At 35.0% G+C, this 19,658-nt stretch overlaps 8 protein-coding genes across 8 annotated transcripts; 4 read left to right on the top strand and 4 right to left on the bottom strand.

Annotated features, from left to right (window-relative positions):
- Positions 1-201: 201 nt before the first annotated feature.
- Positions 202-1,710, top strand: HSE1 (ESCRT-0 subunit protein; the record flags this gene model as incomplete). Its single annotated transcript, XM_015609936.1, has 1 exon — positions 202-1,710. The coding sequence occupies one exon, from the start codon at positions 202-204 to the stop codon at positions 1,708-1,710; it is 1,509 nt and encodes a 502-aa protein (XP_015469195.1).
- Positions 1,711-2,251: 541 nt separating this feature from the next.
- Positions 2,252-3,052, bottom strand: AC631_01105 (uncharacterized protein; the record flags this gene model as incomplete). Its single annotated transcript, XM_015609935.1, has 1 exon — positions 2,252-3,052. One exon carries the CDS (start codon positions 3,050-3,052, stop codon positions 2,252-2,254), a length of 801 nt encoding a protein of 266 aa, XP_015469194.1.
- A 155-nt stretch (positions 3,053-3,207) lies between these two features.
- Positions 3,208-8,193, bottom strand: AC631_01104 (putative ubiquitin-protein ligase; the record flags this gene model as incomplete). Its single annotated transcript, XM_015609934.1, has 1 exon — positions 3,208-8,193. The coding sequence occupies one exon, from the start codon at positions 8,191-8,193 to the stop codon at positions 3,208-3,210; it is 4,986 nt and encodes a 1,661-aa protein (XP_015469193.1).
- A 771-nt stretch (positions 8,194-8,964) lies between these two features.
- Positions 8,965-10,557, top strand: AC631_01103 (uncharacterized protein; the record flags this gene model as incomplete). Its single annotated transcript, XM_015609933.1, has 1 exon — positions 8,965-10,557. The coding sequence occupies one exon, from the start codon at positions 8,965-8,967 to the stop codon at positions 10,555-10,557; it is 1,593 nt and encodes a 530-aa protein (XP_015469192.1).
- A 135-nt stretch (positions 10,558-10,692) lies between these two features.
- Positions 10,693-11,817, bottom strand: AC631_01102 (uncharacterized protein; the record flags this gene model as incomplete). Its single annotated transcript, XM_015609932.1, has 1 exon — positions 10,693-11,817. The coding sequence occupies one exon, from the start codon at positions 11,815-11,817 to the stop codon at positions 10,693-10,695; it is 1,125 nt and encodes a 374-aa protein (XP_015469191.1).
- Positions 11,818-12,698: 881 nt separating this feature from the next.
- ERG27 (3-keto-steroid reductase) lies at positions 12,699-13,739 on the top strand (the record flags this gene model as incomplete). The annotated part of the gene is made up of 1 exon (XM_015609931.1): positions 12,699-13,739. The coding sequence occupies one exon, from the start codon at positions 12,699-12,701 to the stop codon at positions 13,737-13,739; it is 1,041 nt and encodes a 346-aa protein (XP_015469190.1).
- Positions 13,740-13,796: 57 nt separating this feature from the next.
- AC631_01100 (uncharacterized protein) lies at positions 13,797-18,596 on the bottom strand (the record flags this gene model as incomplete). Its single annotated transcript, XM_015609930.1, has 1 exon — positions 13,797-18,596. One exon carries the CDS (start codon positions 18,594-18,596, stop codon positions 13,797-13,799), a length of 4,800 nt encoding a protein of 1,599 aa, XP_015469189.1.
- A 168-nt stretch (positions 18,597-18,764) lies between these two features.
- On the top strand, positions 18,765-19,433 carry AC631_01099 (uncharacterized protein; the record flags this gene model as incomplete). Its single annotated transcript, XM_015609929.1, has 1 exon — positions 18,765-19,433. The coding sequence occupies one exon, from the start codon at positions 18,765-18,767 to the stop codon at positions 19,431-19,433; it is 669 nt and encodes a 222-aa protein (XP_015469188.1).
- Positions 19,434-19,658: the final 225 nt, after the last annotated feature.

Genomic DNA, 19,658 nt, shown 5'->3' with positions numbered 1-19,658 from the left:
TTGTGTAATGGAAGTGAATGGTCTTTATACTTCTTATTCGACCTTGATGAATTTTTCTAACGTAAATAATAGGATTATGTAATCGGGACGATTTTTGTCCCCTATCATGAAATCACTATCATTAGTTAGAATTGCCTCCTTTATTAGTCGATCCAATTGGTACATAATAGATACAAACCAGGGATTATAGGGGTAATTCGTATGTTTGGAGGAAGACAAAGTAGTAATAAAACCGAGGATTCTCTAGAGCAGCTTATTAAGCGTGCAACGGACGAGACCTTGACCAGCGATAACTGGCAGTACATTCTTGATGTATGTGATAATATTTCCAGTAATCCGGAAGAGGGTACGAAACAGGGTATCAAAGTAATTTCGCAGAGATTGGCATCGAAGGATGCTAATATCATTCTTCGGACATTGTCTTTGCTTGTGGCAATGGCAGAAAATTGTGGATCAAGAATGAGACAGGAGATTGCAACAACTTCGTTTGTACAAGAATCATTGTTGAAGAAATTCACAGATAGAAGGTTACATAAAACAGTCAAAATAAGGGTGGCTGAAGTGATAAAGCAGTTGCATGAATCGTTCAAAACGGATCCATCTTTGAAGCCTATGACCGATGCATACAACAGACTCGTCAATGATTACAGTCAGTACTTGGCAGAGACTGCCGATGGACCGGCTAAGCCAGCAAAGAAGGAAAGAAGCAGACATGATAAGAAAAAAGAAGAAGACGAATTGCAGAGGGTATTAAAGTTATCCTTACAGGAATATGAAAGAGAACAAACAGTTAAGAGGAATTATTTGAATAATAAGCCTTTACCTGAAGCGCAAAATAAGTCGTCTGATCAACCACAACTGCATTTTCAGCAACCTTTGCAAAATCAACCCATGCATAGTACCCCTACAGGACAGCAATCGACCCAATCGCCTGTGGAATCACAAACTATAGCGACTGTATCAAAGGTTCGTGCGCTTTATGACTTAATATCGTATGAGCCTGATGAGCTTTCATTTAGAAAAGGGGATATAATTACGGTAATTGAATCTGTTTACCGTGATTGGTGGAGAGGATCATTGGCAAATGGAAAAACCGGCATTTTCCCGTTGAACTACGTAACTCCGGTGGTTACTAAAACTCCCCAAGAGTTAGCACAAGAATTGGAAGAAGAAAACAAGGTTTTATCAGTGGATCTGAAAAAGATAGATAAACTTTTGGCATTATTGTCCTCAAATCCGGAAACTATAGATGAAGACGAAATAACTAGGTTGTACGGGGAAATCATACCTCTAAGGACATCTTTAGGCAAATTTATCGATAAGTACAACGTTAGAAAGGAGGAACTCCTGGTATTGAATTCGCAATTGAATAGCGAAGTCAAGCTCTATAATGATTTAATGGATAATTCAATTACCCACAGAGCCGGACATCAATCTAGTGGGGTATCTATGGCCCCCTATCCTACTGGAGTTGCAAGTCCAACACACAATAACTTTTCTCAAGCTAATCCGTCTATGCTTCATCAACAGCCTACAAGTAGCGGCTTCGGGAATGCAAGAGTAAATAGTTCGAATGAGTATTTTCATTCTCAACAGGTACCCACCACTTCGTTCAATCACCAATCACAAGCACCCCAACTATCGGGTCCCCGGAGAAATAATACTGAGTTTCTGAACATAAATAATTTTCCTAACGTAAATAATATATAGGCATTATTTCCCATAATAGCTATGTAACATATTTTAGTAACGAGCGCGATTTATCGAATATTTAAAACCTGCCACACCAACAAACCTCGATTTTAACTAAGCACATAAGACCTGAAGAATGTCAAATCCCTTGTATTCACATAGAGAACAAGAGAACAATCAACGATTCGATAATTTAGCCCAAACTTTAAATCAATTCCGTAATACAGTAAATAATGATATTCATGGTTCAATTCAACAAGAAAACCTGACATTAGATTTATTAAGTGACAACTTTAGTCAGTTAATGCATCTGGTAAAAAGGACCAGTGGCGATTTACGAAATGTTATGAATAGAAACGCAAGTCTTACAAGAATTGTGGGCCTTATATTACTTGCATTTTTTGTGATTTGGATGTTGTACAAATTAAGATAACGAATTTAAGAAAGAAGATAAGACATATATTAAAGATAAAATCAAAAATTAACAAGGCTTATGGAAATATCATTCAGTTCTTTAAACCACATGCATATATAAATATATATTCAGAAGAATAAACATCTATTTATTATGAACCACATCTGATCCTAATCTATAGTTACCAATGGCTTGTCCCCAATTGATTTTCGATCTAGTAACCGGTAAAAGTCTTCTCAAATTCTTAAAATACTTTTGGTTTAATTCATTGAAGTTTTCTACAATCTTCAAAGTCATTTCATTCTCGGTTTTGTTTATGAAGTTGACAATTCCACTAGCATTGGTAGTAGATAAAGTACCACTAGTCAGCTCATCAAAATTCAAGCGGACGTTGCCATCTTCGTAGTAGTGAATATCCAACTTTGCTTCACCTTCAATTGTTCCTGACTTTATTTTGTAATGAGACTTCCACAATCCAGTATAGAAATTTTCGTAGTTCAACTTTTGCCCAATTATAATAATTTGCAACCCAGATCCATCAGGAACAACTGTAAACGCATACTTTGAAGGATAATGATCTTCACCATATTCCGTCAATTTCTTAACCAACTCCTCAAAATAAGCCGGATACTCCACTTCAGGTTCGTAGTCTTCGAAGTCGATTGCAATTTGTTTATGGAGATCTATATTGAACAATTTTTTACCAATATAGTCAATGTACTTTGTAGATGATTCATGCTTATTTATTTTCGACGCAATGTATGTCGAAGAAAACACTCCCGAATTTTCGTTTATGTACTTTTCAATTGCTGTATTTACTGTTGAAGAATTGGATTTGGTTGACAAAATCGTCGACAAATCTTTGCTAACCCCATCCAATTCACCAGGTGGTGATGACTTAACTAATGATGATACAATAGTATCTAATCCAACTGACGAAGACATGTTTTCGATAATTATTATCAAGTGGAAATAGGTAGCTGTTATTCCTAGATAGAAGGAGTAGATCACCTTACGAGTAATTTTCTTATATGCAGTATGTATACCTATACTAATATATAAATAGTCATATTCAGAGCTCTGTACATGAAATATTGTATTTACGATAGTAAGAATGCACCAGCTCCTTCGTTTACTGCTTGAAGTAACTTTTCTCTCATGACGCTCTCTGATGAATAATTTGGAAGCTTAAGATAATTAGCGCAAGTCATTACGCTAGGCAAGTAATCGTCATCTTTTAATCCATTTTCAGCCTGTTTCCTAACAACAGTGAATGCTGGTCTCAATGCTTTGAAGCCACCAATGGGTAGTTTAGGAGCTCCTGTTAAAAACTGTAAGAATGCTCTTTTCTCGATGTCATTAAAGCCAACAAGAATATTGATTAATCTCGTAATCGCTTCAGACTCTTTGTTATAACCGTGATTAGCATTGATAGCAGCTGGTAATGTTTCAATTGACCAATCTTCTTCTGCACTTCCAAATAATCCAACTAGTTCTTCCGGAGAAAAAATTATCAAAGAATTAATAGGGAAAACTTTGGAGAACCCATCCATAAATGCCTTCGTTTGATGAACAATTCCAGAATATAGCGTAGCCTCTAAAACTTTATTGATGTAGGTTTCGAGATTGCTAGATGTTACAGGAGTATCTTCCCCGTTCGGTATTAGTTCATATTGAGGGTATCCTGGGACAACAAATGATAAGGCCAAGTCGTTTATAGTACAATCATCAACCTTGATATTATCCCGCTCGTGTTCTTCAACGGTTGAAAAGCGTTCTACATATTTTAATAGGTGCAGCATAGAATCAGCTAATTCTGGGTCAACTAATCTAAGAGTTGCCATATTAGCCAACTTTTTGATGTTTCTTCTCGCCGCTTTCTGTATGCCATTTTTGTTGAAGAATTGAACAAATTTCAAAAACACTGGATTGAAATTAAAATCAATAATTCTCGAATCTAATAATGCTCGAGCAATAAATTTACCTAAGTTTGAAAAAAAATACAAAACTTTGCGTCCGTTTTCGCTAGAAACCTGAGATTTATCTAATGGTGCAGGGAATAAACCAGTTTTGGAAAATATATAATCCTCTTCATCGCTGTCTGCCAAACCATAATCTCTCCATAATTTTAATTTCTTCTTGGAAAATTCTTTTGAAACAGTTGCATAAAATTCTAACGTAGGCCCTAATCCAGACCCAACTTCATCAAAATACTCAATTTCTAAAATTCCAGGTGAAGAGCCGTACAAACCTAACACCTTAACTGCACTTTGTAACATCAGATTTCTGGAGAGTCTTACTTTATGTCTTGTTGGTCTACCCAATTGGGGCCTTTGATTATTGGAATTATTATTATCTTCGATTTCCTGGTTAGTTCTAATTTGCCATTGGTGAATCAATCTTGAGTAACCAAATGATGTAGATTGTAATAGGAAAATTCTTGTATCTAATGGGAAAATGAATGGAAATTTTTTCGTTACATTAATGCTCCATCCAGGCAAGGTCCCACTAGCAACAACTAGGGGCTCTTCAAGTTGTCTGTTTAATTTTACAGTAAGTTTCCAATTCATAAAACTTTCATTCGGAATATTGTTCATGTTTGGATGGTTATTGTTAACAAATGAATTCATCTCAAATAATACTTTCAATAGCTTCAATATATTGATTGTGTTTTTATCGTAATTATCAAGCTCGGAAACGTTATTATCGTAAGATATTGGTTTCGTTTCTGTTTCCTGTGCAGAATCTACTTTACGGTAGGTTATGTTATGAATATTTGACCAAATCTTCGAAGCGTCAACTGTTTCGTCAACTTTTGTTTGCAATGACCTGTAAACTGCACCATATATAGTTGTTTCATTCGGAATTAGTTCCCCATTGTTCAAAAATTCAATATTCCAGGACGATTTATTTGTATCAATTTCTTTATTTTCTTCCGACTCGTCCCTTCCCTCCTTCTTATAATCATCCCCACTTCCTAATCCATTCAACTCATCAAGAAAATTCAACCTCTGTTTAATAAATGTATCAATCGATTTAAATGTTGCAATTGCGTGAACAGATAATACCATGTTTTGCAAACCTGTTGGTAGTTTATTTTCCAAAATATCACCTTCAGCAGTAAGCTTTAATTTAACTTGTCTTGCCATTGCGGATGTATGGTAGTTGTCATTGTTATAATTAGAAATAGAAGAACTATTACCTGAAGACACGATTTCGAATGATTCACATCTAGTCAATGCTTCTTGCAACTTGTTGACTAATAATAAAATTGGTGAATCCCTAGACTCAATACCTGAGTTATTTTCAAAAAAGACAGTTACAAAAGCTTTGTAACAATCACTAAACTCAAACCCAAAGTCATATATATCTGAGGTAAATATTAATGATAGTGACTCAATTATTCCTGAAGAAATTAACTCAAAAGAAGATATTTTGAACTCGCCATTTGTTCCACTTAGTGCGAACTTGAGTCTCTTCCAAGTTTCTTCCCACTGACTGTATAAAAATGACTCGATTTTATCTTGGCTACTCAAAATATCCCTTATGCTCTTCAACTCTTTCATATGATCAGGTATTTTACTTGAATCTCTTGATTTTCTAGATGCAAGGTATAAGTCTTCGATGTTTTGAGCAGCTTTAATTAGCTTATTATGAATCAAATCACTTGTTTGAGAAGACTCAAAATCTCTTGTAAATTCCATGTCAATGTACTTATTAGTATAGCTAGAAGAAAATAAGTTTGCTCGAGTTAAATTGGGTAAGTCCTCATTAGAGTCGTACTTCAACAATTTCAAGTTATTGAGAATAGACAAGCTATCACTAAATAACCCTTCCCTTTCAAAGTCAGAAATAAATAAATCTGAAGCCTTCTCAATCAATGCTTGGGACATTGAAAATGCACATAGCAATAGGCAATTTGAATTCACTTTGGAAGCATCATCTGGCTTGTCTTTCTTTGAAAAATTAAGTTGGTTGTCGTCTTCAACTTCATCATCACTTGCGAGCATATCAACGTCTGTCTCATTTTTCTTTTCGTACGGTAAATTTTGATGATTAGAATATGACGACAATTCTCTATTCATGATACTTTTACTTTGATTAATCAATGACGCCAATAAACTCGAAATCATTTCAACTCCTCGTATTTTTTTAAACCCCGCTCCATCACTAAATGAAATAATTCTTGATAAATTGATGAGAATTTTCTTACGAATTTCAAAGTCCATAGTAGTTTGAAAACTATTAATTAATAATGACCAAATTTGATTAACAAACGCCCAATATGAATCTGGTATAATTTCTTTACACAAGACAACACGATTTTCGTTTATCTTAACCTTCTCTTCATAATCCTCGTGGTTATCTTTCAAGAAAGGTGAAGTTTTCACGTCGTAAGTTATTGGTAACAAGTAACCAATCAAATTCAAAAACTGAGAAAGTAATTCTTTAGGAGAAGCCATTAATGCTTCCACGGAAATATTGTCAATAGAAGATTCCGAAGTTATAGTTTCCAAGTTCTGTGCATTAGATAATGATGCTAAATTCGATTGCACTTTTGCATTTGGCTTCGACTTGGAATATTTATTCAAAGACTTTACAATTATTTCACCAATAGAACAAGTTTCCAATATAGTTTTCGAGATTTCAACACTCACACTTGATAATATGATCAACGATTTAATTAAACTCAAGCATGATCCAAAATTCAAGGGTATTTTTGCAACCTCATTTACTGTAGAAGAATTCAGAGACTTATTAGAACTGATGTAGATAATTTCAATTAACTCCCGTAATAAAAGTTCGTTATTCAAGAACAACTCCTCTAAGTAATCCGGCTTAAGTTTGAAACTCATCACAATTCTCGATATAGCGAGCCAACCACTTTCAACTACGCTTGAATCTGTATTATTTCTAACAACATCAGAAATATTATCAAAATCTTTTCTGACCATGTTAAAATTGGCAAGTGATATGTTAGAACAAGAATTAGCAACTATACTCAAGCACTTCTTTTGAGCATGAACTGTCAAAAAGTCCAAGTATTGCAAGCACGCCTTTAAACCATTGGCTGCAATAATCATGTTATGAGAAATTGGATCGCGTGAAATCATTTCTAAGGTTTGTAATAATTGTTCAGTTAAATCGATACAAGTAATCTCTAATAGCTTGGTGCATAAGCATTCAACTGCATTGTTATTAAGTGCGTCATGAATAAAATCTTGGTTGACCTCCAAAAAGTTGTATAAACATCTACATGCAACCAAATTTATTTCCAATTCTTCCGTTAAATTAGGGTCGTCCATTATATTAATCAAAGCTTTGGCTAGTTTGTTAGCAGGTATCATTCTCTCTGCAGTAATGCCATTCATCATTAACAACCTCTCAGATAATTCATTCAACGTTTCCAAAATTATATACGGATCATCGCGTTGATTCAAATTATTAATTAATCCTTGCATCTCATTGTTATCTCTATCAAAACTGCTAAACATTATACCATCTCTCATTATTCTGTGAACGACATCCGCAAATCCATTGCCTGCCGCTGTTCGTTCATCGTTATCTTCAAATCTGTCGTTATAACTATTTATATCCCTTCTATCACCGCCAACTATTCTCAATGCGCTCAAAGGATCCAGTCGAAGGTTGTCCCCGTTCTCATCTTCATTGTCGTTCTCATCATCTAATGCCCCTATACGTCTGCCTCTCGATCTCGTTTGAATAAGCCGACGTAAAAAATCAACAGGGTCCAAATCTTCCTCGTCATCATCTTCATCTCCATTAGCTGCATGACTGTCGTCGTCCGCATCTTCCTCTTCCTCGTCCTCTTCCTCTTCTTCTTCTTCCTCGTCGCCGTCGTCATACGGATCATATTCTCTCCTTCTTGCAGCCTGGTCCGACAACCTCTGCAACGAATCGTCCTCTTCATCTAACTCCTCTATTTCGTCAATAAATTCATCTGTGTGATTCTCGAAACCGCCCTCTTCGTTCTCCCGGTCCAGCATATCTGAATCTACCAGTTCGAATGGATGATCTCGCGAGAATTCGGGTTTTCTATTACTGTAATCCCTGGGATTCGACATCTCATAAACTAAATATTACCAGAAATGCAAATAACGTAATTAGTACCGGCAAATAATCAAAAGTAAATACTAAATATACTTATCCGTCTAACTGGCCTACAAATTATTCCGCTGCATAACTATTACTAACAGATTCTAGATAATCAAATGTCGTAATTGCCACAGATATTTTGCGACATTCTGACGACATGTCCAGTTTATCGTTTTATTACGTAACGATATGTCATATTCTGATAATGCGACTCAAAAAAAAAATATAGTGTCACTATCTCCCCACTGTTCGTAAGTAGCGAATCCCCCAATCTATATTCAATTTTATAACACATTTCCAAAGCAACGATTCAACGATACCCAAAGTTTAAAATCCGCCCTTGTCAAGATAGTATATATCATGTAAGAAAGCGGAACAATAGAAAATCCCACATATGCGTGGGGACGCAATTGTAAAAAAGTGAAATATGGATCCCCCACGTCAACTTTAACGAGCTTTCATGTGGGGCAAGACGCAAGTTTTCACGCAGCCTCTCCAAAAAGTCTTAAGTACCTATTGTATAAGTTTATCCATGGTGCATTTCCGGAGAATTCATTATTAATTTCACGGCGTAAGAGGTATGACTTTTTTTTAAGTTGCAGGCTACATCTTGCAGTAAAAAACTGGAGGAAGGAGACGAATTTGTTGGCTGAAATCGAATAGTATATTAGAGTCCCAAATGGCCATGAATTTGGAATTGCAATTTTTCTATTAACTATAACAATAATAATCATAATAATATGACTGGCCACATATATGAAATAGGTTCACAAGTGAAAGATAATGGACCTGAAATATACCACCAAGAAGAAAAGGGTATTGATACTGCACACTTGGAAGAAAAAGATGGATTAGAGGTTTTAGACAAAGAGTCATTGAACGAAAAATTGGTTAAAAATTTAGAGCTTCCTGAATCATTAAGAGATTTGACTGATGAAGAATTTGATGCTTTAGAAAAGCGTACCAAAAGAAAGATAGATTTGAGAATTTTGCCTATGGTTGTGCTCATTTACATTTTGAATTACTTAGATAGAAATAATATCGCATCTGCTAGATTAGGTGGTTTAGAAGAGGATTTAGGATTAGTTGGTTCTCAATATCAAACGTGTATTTCCATTTTATTCGTTGGTTACATTTTGATGCAAATTCCTGCAAATATGTTCTTAAACAAACTAGGCAAGCCTTCATTGTTTATTTCATGTATTATGACTGCTTGGGGTATCATTTCCACATGCACAGGTGCTGTTCAAGGATATGGTGGTCTTATGGCAGTAAGAGTGCTTCTTGGTTTCGTTGAAGCAGGATTTTTTGGTTCTTGTTTATACTACTTATCTTGTTGGTATACAAGAAAAGAATTAACTTTAAGAAACTCCATTCTTTACTCTGGTTCCCTTATTTCGGGTGCTTGGAGTGGTCTTATCGCAGCTGGTATTGTTGAAAAGATGGATTATAAAATGGGCTTAAGGTCATGGCGTTGGTTGTTTATTATCGAAGGTGCTATCACTGTTTCAATTGTTCCTATTTCCTACTTTATTTTACCAGATATGCCATCAAATACCAAATTCTTAAGTCAACAAGAAAAGGATATAATTATGTGGAAATTAAGAGTAGAGGTTGGTCAAGATGACTCTGATCAAGAAAATCAAGAATCTTACAAAGGTGCTTTCCTCTTGGCTATTAAAGATCTTAAAATATGGTTACTTACGATCACCTTCTCATTCTTAGTTGCAGCCTGTGGTGTTACTAATTTTTTCCCTAGTGTTGTTGAAACATTAAACTTCGACAGAATGACAACTTTATGTCTTACCGCTCCTCCATATTGTATTGCTGTTGTTGCAACATTTATATGTGCAAGACATGCTGATAAGACCGGTGAAAGATATTTCCATGTCGTCATCCCATTAGTTATAGCCTTGATATCATTTATTATATCTGCGGCAACCTTAAACACTGGGGCAAGATACTTCGCTATGTGTATTATGATTCCTTCGTTATATTGTGCATTTACAACTATTTTATCTTGGATGTCAAATTGTGTTCCAAGACCTCCTATGAAAAGAGCTATTGCAATTGCGATAATGAATTGTCTTGGTAATTCAACCTCTATCTGGAACTCTTATTTGTATCCATCTAGTGGAGCTCCACAATATATGGTTGCATTTGTTTGTAACTGTGTCTTCATATTATGTTCAATTGTTGCAGCTACTTTATTAAGACAAAGAATTGTCAAATTAAACAAGAGAATTGCTTCTGGCACTATGAAATGGGAGAATGAATTAGGGAAGGGTAATGACGGTTCAAAAATCTCACCAGATTTCAAATACTTATACTAGATTTGTATATTTGTTTGCTAGATAAATAATTATAAATATTGCATATGTCAGAAATAATCATGTATTTCTCTGAGTATAATAATGAGCTGGCTTAATTCGTAAATTGTCTGTGTGCGGTGATACATCTGTGGTAGATCACCGGTTGCATTTAATTATATCATTGTATAATTGTCGTTTGAGTTCAAGAATGCTCAATTTATCCTTGCTCTTGTCAAATTCAAATTCCTCGTGTGGTATGGGCGCAATCGTTGGTTCGTCTTCCGGGTCGTGGTATGTAGAAACATAGGGATGTTCCAATGCTTCTTCTACTGTCAATCTCTCTTTGGGATCAAACACTAATAATTTCTTTAACAAGTCAAGTCCTAAAGGGTTTATTGGTTGACCGGCAAATCTTTTGGCACGATTCGGATGTCTATTAAATACCTGATCCAAGTTCAACGGACTACAATATGGAAGTGTCTTAATGTAATTTTTAGCTCTTTGTGATTTTATACAAGTCAAATCAGCTTCTGTTGGTGTGCCAAGTAGTTGGAAAATTAGTATCAATTGATGCCTATAATCATTTCCAGGAAACAATGGAGTACATGTAAATAATTCCGCTAATATACAGCCTACTGACCACATGTCTATAGCTGTTGAATATTGTGAGGATGTCAACATAATTTCTGGTGCCCTATACCACCGTGTTGCAACATACTCTGTTAACATTGATATGCCTGAATTAATTGCCAATCTCTTGTTGCATCCCTCTTTTAAAATATCTAGTCTTGCTAGTCCAAAATCACAGATCTTCAAATCACAATTCTCATTCACAAGTATATTCGAAGGCTTTAAATCTCGGTGAATGACATTAGCACTATGAATTAGTTTTAATCCCCTCAATATTTGATATACAAAATATTGGATATGATCATCGGTAAGATTTTGTGTGGCTATTGTTTTATGTAAATCACTGGGCATGTATTCTTGGATTAAGTAAATTTCATTGAAGTTTTCAAAATTAAGTGGCTTCTGAACATCGAAGATTGAAATGATATTTTCATGCTTTTTAAAATAGGTTAAGAGCTTAATCTCTCTTAGCGCCCGAAGACAGAATAGTGGCTTTTCAAAAGGTTCAAGCTTTTTTATTGCTACCTTGATTCCAGTCGGCTTGTGGATAGCTAAGCAAACGACTCCATATGCCCCCTCACCTACAACTTGAATAACCTGGAAATTTTGGGAAATATTGAAAATTATTCTCCTAGGTTTTAACTGCAGCATTCCTACTATAGTTTTTACATTGTTTTCTTTTCTATAAACATCGAATACAAACTTCCTTATATATATGCCTTTTTCACAAACATGATCAATATGAAAATCCCACATTTTGCAACTTGTGTGACAGACTTTGTGAGAAAACCTGCAACCCCAATATTATTATTGAATCTGAAACTCAAACACATTTATGTTACTTTAGTTCTATTTTCAATCTAGGCTATTAATACGCTTTTACGATCTCGAACGTGGACTAATATATGCATTAATATTATTATGAAACACTTAATGTCTATTCCGTAACTATACTCACAATCCTACGTTTGGTCAACTAGATAATACTAATACATCTGGAAAATATATTTACGTAAGAAGTACCTAGCAGTGTCAAATATTTTTAAGAAATAGCAAGAGTGTAGTCCCACCGATGATTGTAGTTGTTATTGTTATTATTACTCTAGGGGTATAAAATAACAATTGGTATTTTTTAAGAGACGGATTATATTGATTTATTCCGTTAGTAATTTTATATTAGGCAGCTTGTCCGAGTGGTTAAGGAGAAAGATTAGAAATCTTTTGGGCTTTGCCCGCGCAGGTTCGAATCCTGCAGCTGTCGTCATTAATTTTTTATCTATAAATTATATTTTTTTAACTTGATACAAACCGAAACTTATTAGTAGAAGCCAATTTCAAAACAAAGCATTATTATAATCGAATAATCAACTATTCATATTCTTTTTAGATGGGCCATGTTCTGTTCTCCAATATTGAAAACGACATTTGCGACTTGATCGCGACATTCTATAGCGCGATATCGTTTAACAACTTCTCGTATAAGATGGTAAGAATAATACTAAAAGCATTGAATAAGCAAAGCATAGTATAGTATGATTGAACAAAAAGGTGATAGCAAGGTTGCTCTCATAACAGGTACATCTTCCAATCTTGGTATCAATATAGCGTATCGCTTATTAGAACAATTGCCATCTTCGACTAACATTACATTAATTGTAACCTCACGTACATTACCTAAGGTCAAAGAAGTCATTACTACTATTAATGATTATTCAAAAAATAAATTGAATAGGACTGGCCAATTAGAATTTGACTATCTATTAGTTGATTTCACTGACATGGTATCTATTTTATCGGCATATTATGACTTGAACAAGAAATTCAAAAAGATTGACTACTTGTTTGTTAATGCTGCTCAAGGAGTTTACTCGGGTATAGATTGGGTGGCAGCAACTAAGGAGATTTGCAGAAACCCGATGGAAGGAGTCACTAACCCCACTTATAAGACCCAAAGAGTAGGTGTTAAATCAAATGATAATATGGGTTTAGTTTTTCAAGCAAATGTTTTCGGTCCTTATTACTTGATCCATAAGATAAAACATTTATTGCAAAATGGTGGTCGTATTATTTGGATATCATCTTTGATGTCTGACCCAAAATACTTATCGTTCAATGATTTACAATTATTGAAGTCTCCAGAGTCATATGAAGGCTCCAAAAGATTGGTCGATTTGATGCACTTTGGAACTTTCAAACAATTGCAGAGTGAATATGGAATTGAACAATTCTTGGTTCAGCCTGGAATTTTTACCAGTTTTTCTTTCTTCAAGTTTTTAAATGTCTTCACCTATTACGGTATGTTGATGCTTTTCTACTTAGCTAGATTTTTTGGCTCTCCATCGCATAATATATCAGGTTTCATTGCGGCTAATGCCCCAGTTACATGTGCACTAGGAAATGAAAGTCAGTCTGTCAAAGTTTGCTCAGTTAGTAATAGAACAGGAAAAGAGTACTTGACCTACCAAGAAGTGGATACTACAGGATCAGCAGATATTGCCGCTTATCTAGAAAAGCTTTGCAAGGAGTGGGATTTAGCTTTGAAGGACCAGATCGTTAACTCTCGCCAACCGTAGTTGTATAATTTAATATTTATTATAGAAATATAAAAAAATGGATTGCATTACAGAGTTTTAAATTTTATGATCTAAGCAATTACATCCGCAACCACTTGGACACTCTACGTTCTCATCATTGTCATTATTGTCATTAGCCCACCACTCTACCGCACAATGCGAATGTAAAGCATGCTCACAATTTATGCAGACAACTAGTGTTTTCGTGATCACCGTGTTACATAAATTGCAATACTTCAATAAGCCCTTTTTATTTGTATTCCACGCGTTGGTCCCTATTGTTTCAATAGGATTAGTCAATTTTAATGACTTAGCTTTCTGATTATTTTTGATTTTTCTTAAACCATAGCTGCATTTATGAACATCAAATAAAGAATCAGAACTGTGAGTATCATTATCTAAACCTGGATAATTAAATTTAAGTATTTTAATACGATTTATTGGTAACCCCCATATATATAACATATCAGCATATTGCTCTCTATATGCCTTGATCTTTTGTTCGTCTTGCGAATCTAATAGTAACAGGGAGTAAACATCATCATATAAATCTAGTGATTCAACATTTTGCATTTCAATCGTTACAAAAGGTGGAGATCTCGCTAAGTTCTTGTTATTTCTCTGATGTGTACGTTTCTGAGAAAATGGAATATTCTTTTCTCTCTTTTGAATCTGATGTGAAGAATTCTTTGAAAATCTCTGTTTTGGTGAAGTCACAAGATATGAATCTTTAGATAATCCATGCGATAATGATAGCTCTGTTGGCAAATACGATGAATTAAACGGAATAGATTTCTTGAAGGAACTAGTTCTTTCTGAAATATGATCCTTAAAACTGGCATCTAATGACGAGGAAATTGATTTACTATAAAAATTCCCATTTACCAGCTGATTTTCTCTCTTGAGAAGCAGAAAAGATGAATTTCTATGAAGATTCTCAAATTCTGTACTTTTCAAATCAATTCTACTATCCGTCACAAAAGATTCAAAAACTGAGGAGTCTTTCTGATGATTCGGATATGAGTACAAATTAAGTTGGCTGTGATCATTAAATTGTCGCATAGCTGGGGTTGTGGGAGGTGGAGGCAATGCTTTGTATGGCGTATGTATCGGAATATTATATAGGTCTGGGTATTTTACATTATTCGCATTTTCAAACAAGATACATGATAACATTGCAAGCATTTGGATGTTTCCCTTAATTTCGAAATACTTCATTATCTCTTTAATTAGCCACGTCCTTCCGAACGGGTGTGTACCCCAATAAAATCTATGCTTATTATGAAAAGCATTTTTGCCAAAGTCAGACTCCTGAAATAAATAATTGAAATCTCTATTATTTTGTAAGTTTCTAAAACCTATTCCTCCTGTTTCATGAAACGCATCATAAGCAGGACGAATGCTATCAATTTCGACGTCCTTAACCAATATCATTTCCAAGATTCTCCAAACATCACTAATTTCCCTGAGACCATATTTCATAGCCACTTCCCCGTTATACTTGGCCAATTTTTCTGGAGAATCACCTAAAACTCTATATTCACAGGCAAGCTCATATTTGTCAGGAATCAAATGTTTAAAATCAAAAATACCAACAATATTCTTATTTTTTTTATTAGATCTATTTCGTTTTCTTCTTTGAGACTGATTTTCTGTTTCCCCTGGTACTGATGATTTGTAATTTGATGTCCCATGGCTTGTGAACTTATTAAGCGATCCACGATTATTATCATGAGATATGTATCGATTGCCGAGCCCAACGGAAGTCTTGAGCAATCCAGGAATCCCTGCTCGGGAAGGAATATCGTCTTGTAGGATATCATCCCAATCGTTAGAGAAACTATCCTCTGAAGATGATGAAGTTATCGAAGCATTGTCTTTATTAATACTGCCCAAGCTTCTATCAGAATGCGAACCATAATCATCACTTTCATTCTCTGAATCAGAATGGGATGCAATTGAGCCATCAAACAAATTCTTAGATTGGTGATCACTGTGCTGATGATGGGGACTGTGGGTATTCAAGCTGAATCCGCCATCTGTAAATTTAAAAATATTAAACTTCTGAAGTGCTTTATTTTCTTCCTCTTCATTGTTCTTCGGAATAAAGAAACAAACAAGCTGGCCTGTATGAGACCACATTGCACCACATCCTTTAGGGACCGGAGTTGAATCAAAGAACTTCTTATTTGGAATATTAGAATCTTTCTTCGATACATCATCAAATTTATTCCGTCCATCATTCATACTAGCATTTTCATTAGCTTCTTCGTTTTTCCTAATGGAATCTGAACTTCTTAGTAACTCATCGTCATCATCATCGTCAGCAACCGGGATAAGATCTGAAAAATCGTATTTATATTCTTCTGAACTAGAATCATCTTTCATAGAATTAAATTCAACATCCGGCTGCTGGTTAATTAAATCATCTGCCCATCCCTCAGTTCCAATTTCCTGAATTAAACCATCTGGATCAACAATATTCTCATTATCTTGATTTGATGCCAACATTAATGAATCAAGGAGCTCGACTTTATCACCCATTAAGTACCTCAAGCATGGTTCTAAACAGAATCTTTGGTATTTATTAGTATAGAAATGTGATATTTCGCATAAAGACTTGAGCATTTCATTCTTTAAATCTGATGTCAACTCATGTGTTTCCTCTATTTTGAACTTTATTAAATTATTCTTTTGCAATTTTGCCAATTTTTTAGGAGGTATTCCCTCAATATTTTCTGTTTCTTCAAGAAAAGGATATGCCTTAGGAAAGCTTATTTCAATTCGTATAAAAATAAGCTTTTGCTCTGGGTTAGCTTCATCGTTCGTTTGAATAGTTGTACTATTACCAATGTTATTTGATATATTCTCCAAGTCATTTTCTTCAACAGCACCTGGTAAGTTATTACTAGCAGAGGTGGTATTCGCATTAGTATTATTGATAGTACTATTATCTAATGCATTATTGTTAATATTTTTAGTAGTATTATTAGTAGTGCTAGCAGTAACTGAAGTATTATTATTAGGATCGTTCGAGTTATCATTATCATTATTGTTTGTTATACCTTTAGTGCTATTATTTACAATTGTGTTATCTTCTAGTATTACTGACTCAGAGACGCTTGATTTTGCAAGGTCTCTGGTAGCCACCTCTTTTCCTAGATTGCTAGTTTCATTGTTAGTTGGAACGTCTGCTTTTTCGGGATTTATGGTGCTCAATTTATCTGTTCTGGAGTTTTCCACATAGGGAGCTGGTCCTTTCAAACTAATCACCAATTCTCCTGTAGAGACAGAGATTTTTTCAAAACGGACTTTAGGAAATTTATGACCAACGATGGTTACTTCTTCTCCTAAATTTGAAGGTCCATCTTCATCAATTGTTGTATTAACATTCTGATCTTTGCCACTTGCCCTTCCTGCACGGCCAATACGAACTCCAGAAATCCAATCAAGATGATTTAGTTGTGAAGAATCACCACCTTGTTTATGATTTTGTGCTATCTGATACAGTGCTAATGAAGATAAAATGTCTCCTTGGTTGTCACGTCTTAAATCACTTATAGTTGTAGGAGGCTCCATACAATACGATTCATATTTATAGAATGGCTTTTTCTTTTCATCAAAATAACTTTTGCTAGGAGATTGCACCTTTGGTGATTCTTCTGAATCCAGTTCCTCATTAGTAAATGCACCGAGTATTTTTTGATACGATGGATTATAATTAACTTTTTTATATAAATCTTCATCATGAGGCCACAATTTTAAATCAAAGTCTTTGGAAGACCATGTAACTAACTGGTAATCTTTCCATTTATGTTTACTATCAAAGAATTCGTAAGATTCGTGTCTCGTCCTCCATAAGAAATCCTTCATGGCACCATTATGGCCCTTAAACGTGTAGATATCATCGGCATTTATCTCTTGCGTCTTTCCAGTTTCAAGGGCCGTTTGATGAGCAGAATCATAGTCTACTATGTGAATTGCATCTTGTCCTCCGATTAATGGCATTATTCCACATGTTTTTGTTCTGCCAAATGGCAAATTCCTTGCTCTAGCAATAGGATAATCAGCGTTTATAACAACGGTTGGTCTTACATTATTTGTCTTGTTGTTTTCATTAGCAAAGTAGTTAAAATCATTTGAAAAATCACCAGCATTACTTTCTAAGTTCCAGCATTTGACTTTTTTATCATTCGAGCAAGTGATGATGTTAGATAAACCATTGCTAAAATCAAGACCATTAATTTTCCCTTCGTGAGCCTTATTAACTTTTAAAACGGGTAATGCACCTTTTCTAGAATCCCATATATAAAAAGAATTATCGTGACTCGAAGCAATTTCATACTGATTCTTGTGGTTCCATTTGACTTGAGTGGCACCTGCCCTCCACTCGGCCCACCGTGCAACAGGCTTTCTTGGAGTCCTCATATCCCAACTCAATATAAATGAATCTATAGAACAGGTAGCTAATATTTCTGGGTCCCATGGATTGAAATTGATATCTGTTATTGCCCTAGTATGTTCGTGTAATACATTTGAAATTGCGTTATCTGATGGCCTGGATAAATCCCATAATAGTGCCTTTTGATTTGAAGTAGATATACACCAGGATGGTTTCGCTGCATGATGAGGGGACCATTGAACATCTGCAACCTCCCATGAAGTAATGTGGTGAAGCCATCGTGGGGTTGTAAATGGATCATCCAAATCAATAATAAAAAGTCCCCGTCTTCCAGCTAATACAGCATCTCTACCGTTAGGTGATAACGACATTGCCCCCACAGCACCGTCAACACGCAACAGCAACGAATTTCCGAAAGTTATAGAATCATACGGGTCTTGTAAATTGTCCGTCATTTCATCAATTATCCCGTACGATAATGCTTAGCTCCTACCCGTATGCTAACGATTGTACAGTATTATTTTGAATTTTTGATAATGTCGCGAAGATAATAAAAACTAAATTGAACTTCTAATAAAGAAGGCCATCAAAATTAGAATCGAATATTATAAATAAAGATTATTATGAGTCAGAATATACCAAATGACGAAGGCTCTAATATGCCTATTGAGGATGATGAGTTAGAGGATGAATTTAATGATAATGTGGAAGAGCAGCCACAACAATCCGAATCGAATAAAAATAATGCTTCCTCAGAAATACATAATTCACTTCCAACTGCAGGACCTACTATACCAGACTTACCAGAACTTTCGAGAAAGGACAAAAGCTTGAAAGAAGTGCTTGATTTAATGGATGGCGAATTTGCTCCAATTATACCCGATGCAGTCACCGACTACTACTTAGCAAAAAATGGATTTGAAACATCAGACGTAAAAATAAAGAGATTATTAGCGTTGGCTACTCAAAAATTCATCCTGGATGTGGCTCAAGATGCATACGAATATTCACGTATTAGAAATTCATCGTCAGTTTACAATTCTGCTAACCCACAAGTAAGGGCGAAGCAATTAATACAGGGTCAGCAATACGCCAATCAACAACTGATCACGGGTGCTGTTGGTGGATCTGGTTCTGGTGTAGAGGGCCTGGGTGATCAGCAGCAGCCACTGCAACACTCGGGTAGTAATGCAGGTAATCAACAAGGAAAAATAGTATTAACTATGGAGGATTTAAGCAGTGCATTGAATGAATATGGATTAAACACATCTAGGCCAGATTTCTACCGTTAGTTCATTATTGTATATACGTCTCTATAGTACGATTCTCGCTCTATATTTTTAAGTGAATGATACAATTTATGATAATTATTACTTTTGTTACTTTAAGACATAGTTTCCGCTGTTTTACTTCTTCATTGTTAGTATTTATAATGACTGATGGGCCTGTACATCCCATTCTATAATATTTGTCTGATTGTTCACTTCACACCATTGCAAATGGTAAAAAAATTAATG

This window comes from Debaryomyces fabryi (genome assembly GCF_001447935.2).
Source record: "Debaryomyces fabryi strain CBS 789 chromosome Unknown contig00014, whole genome shotgun sequence".
NCBI lineage: Eukaryota > Fungi > Ascomycota > Pichiomycetes > Serinales > Debaryomycetaceae > Debaryomyces > Debaryomyces fabryi.
The sequence above is the reverse complement of the archived record's forward strand: the minus strand, read 5'-3'. Positions and strand labels throughout refer to the sequence as shown.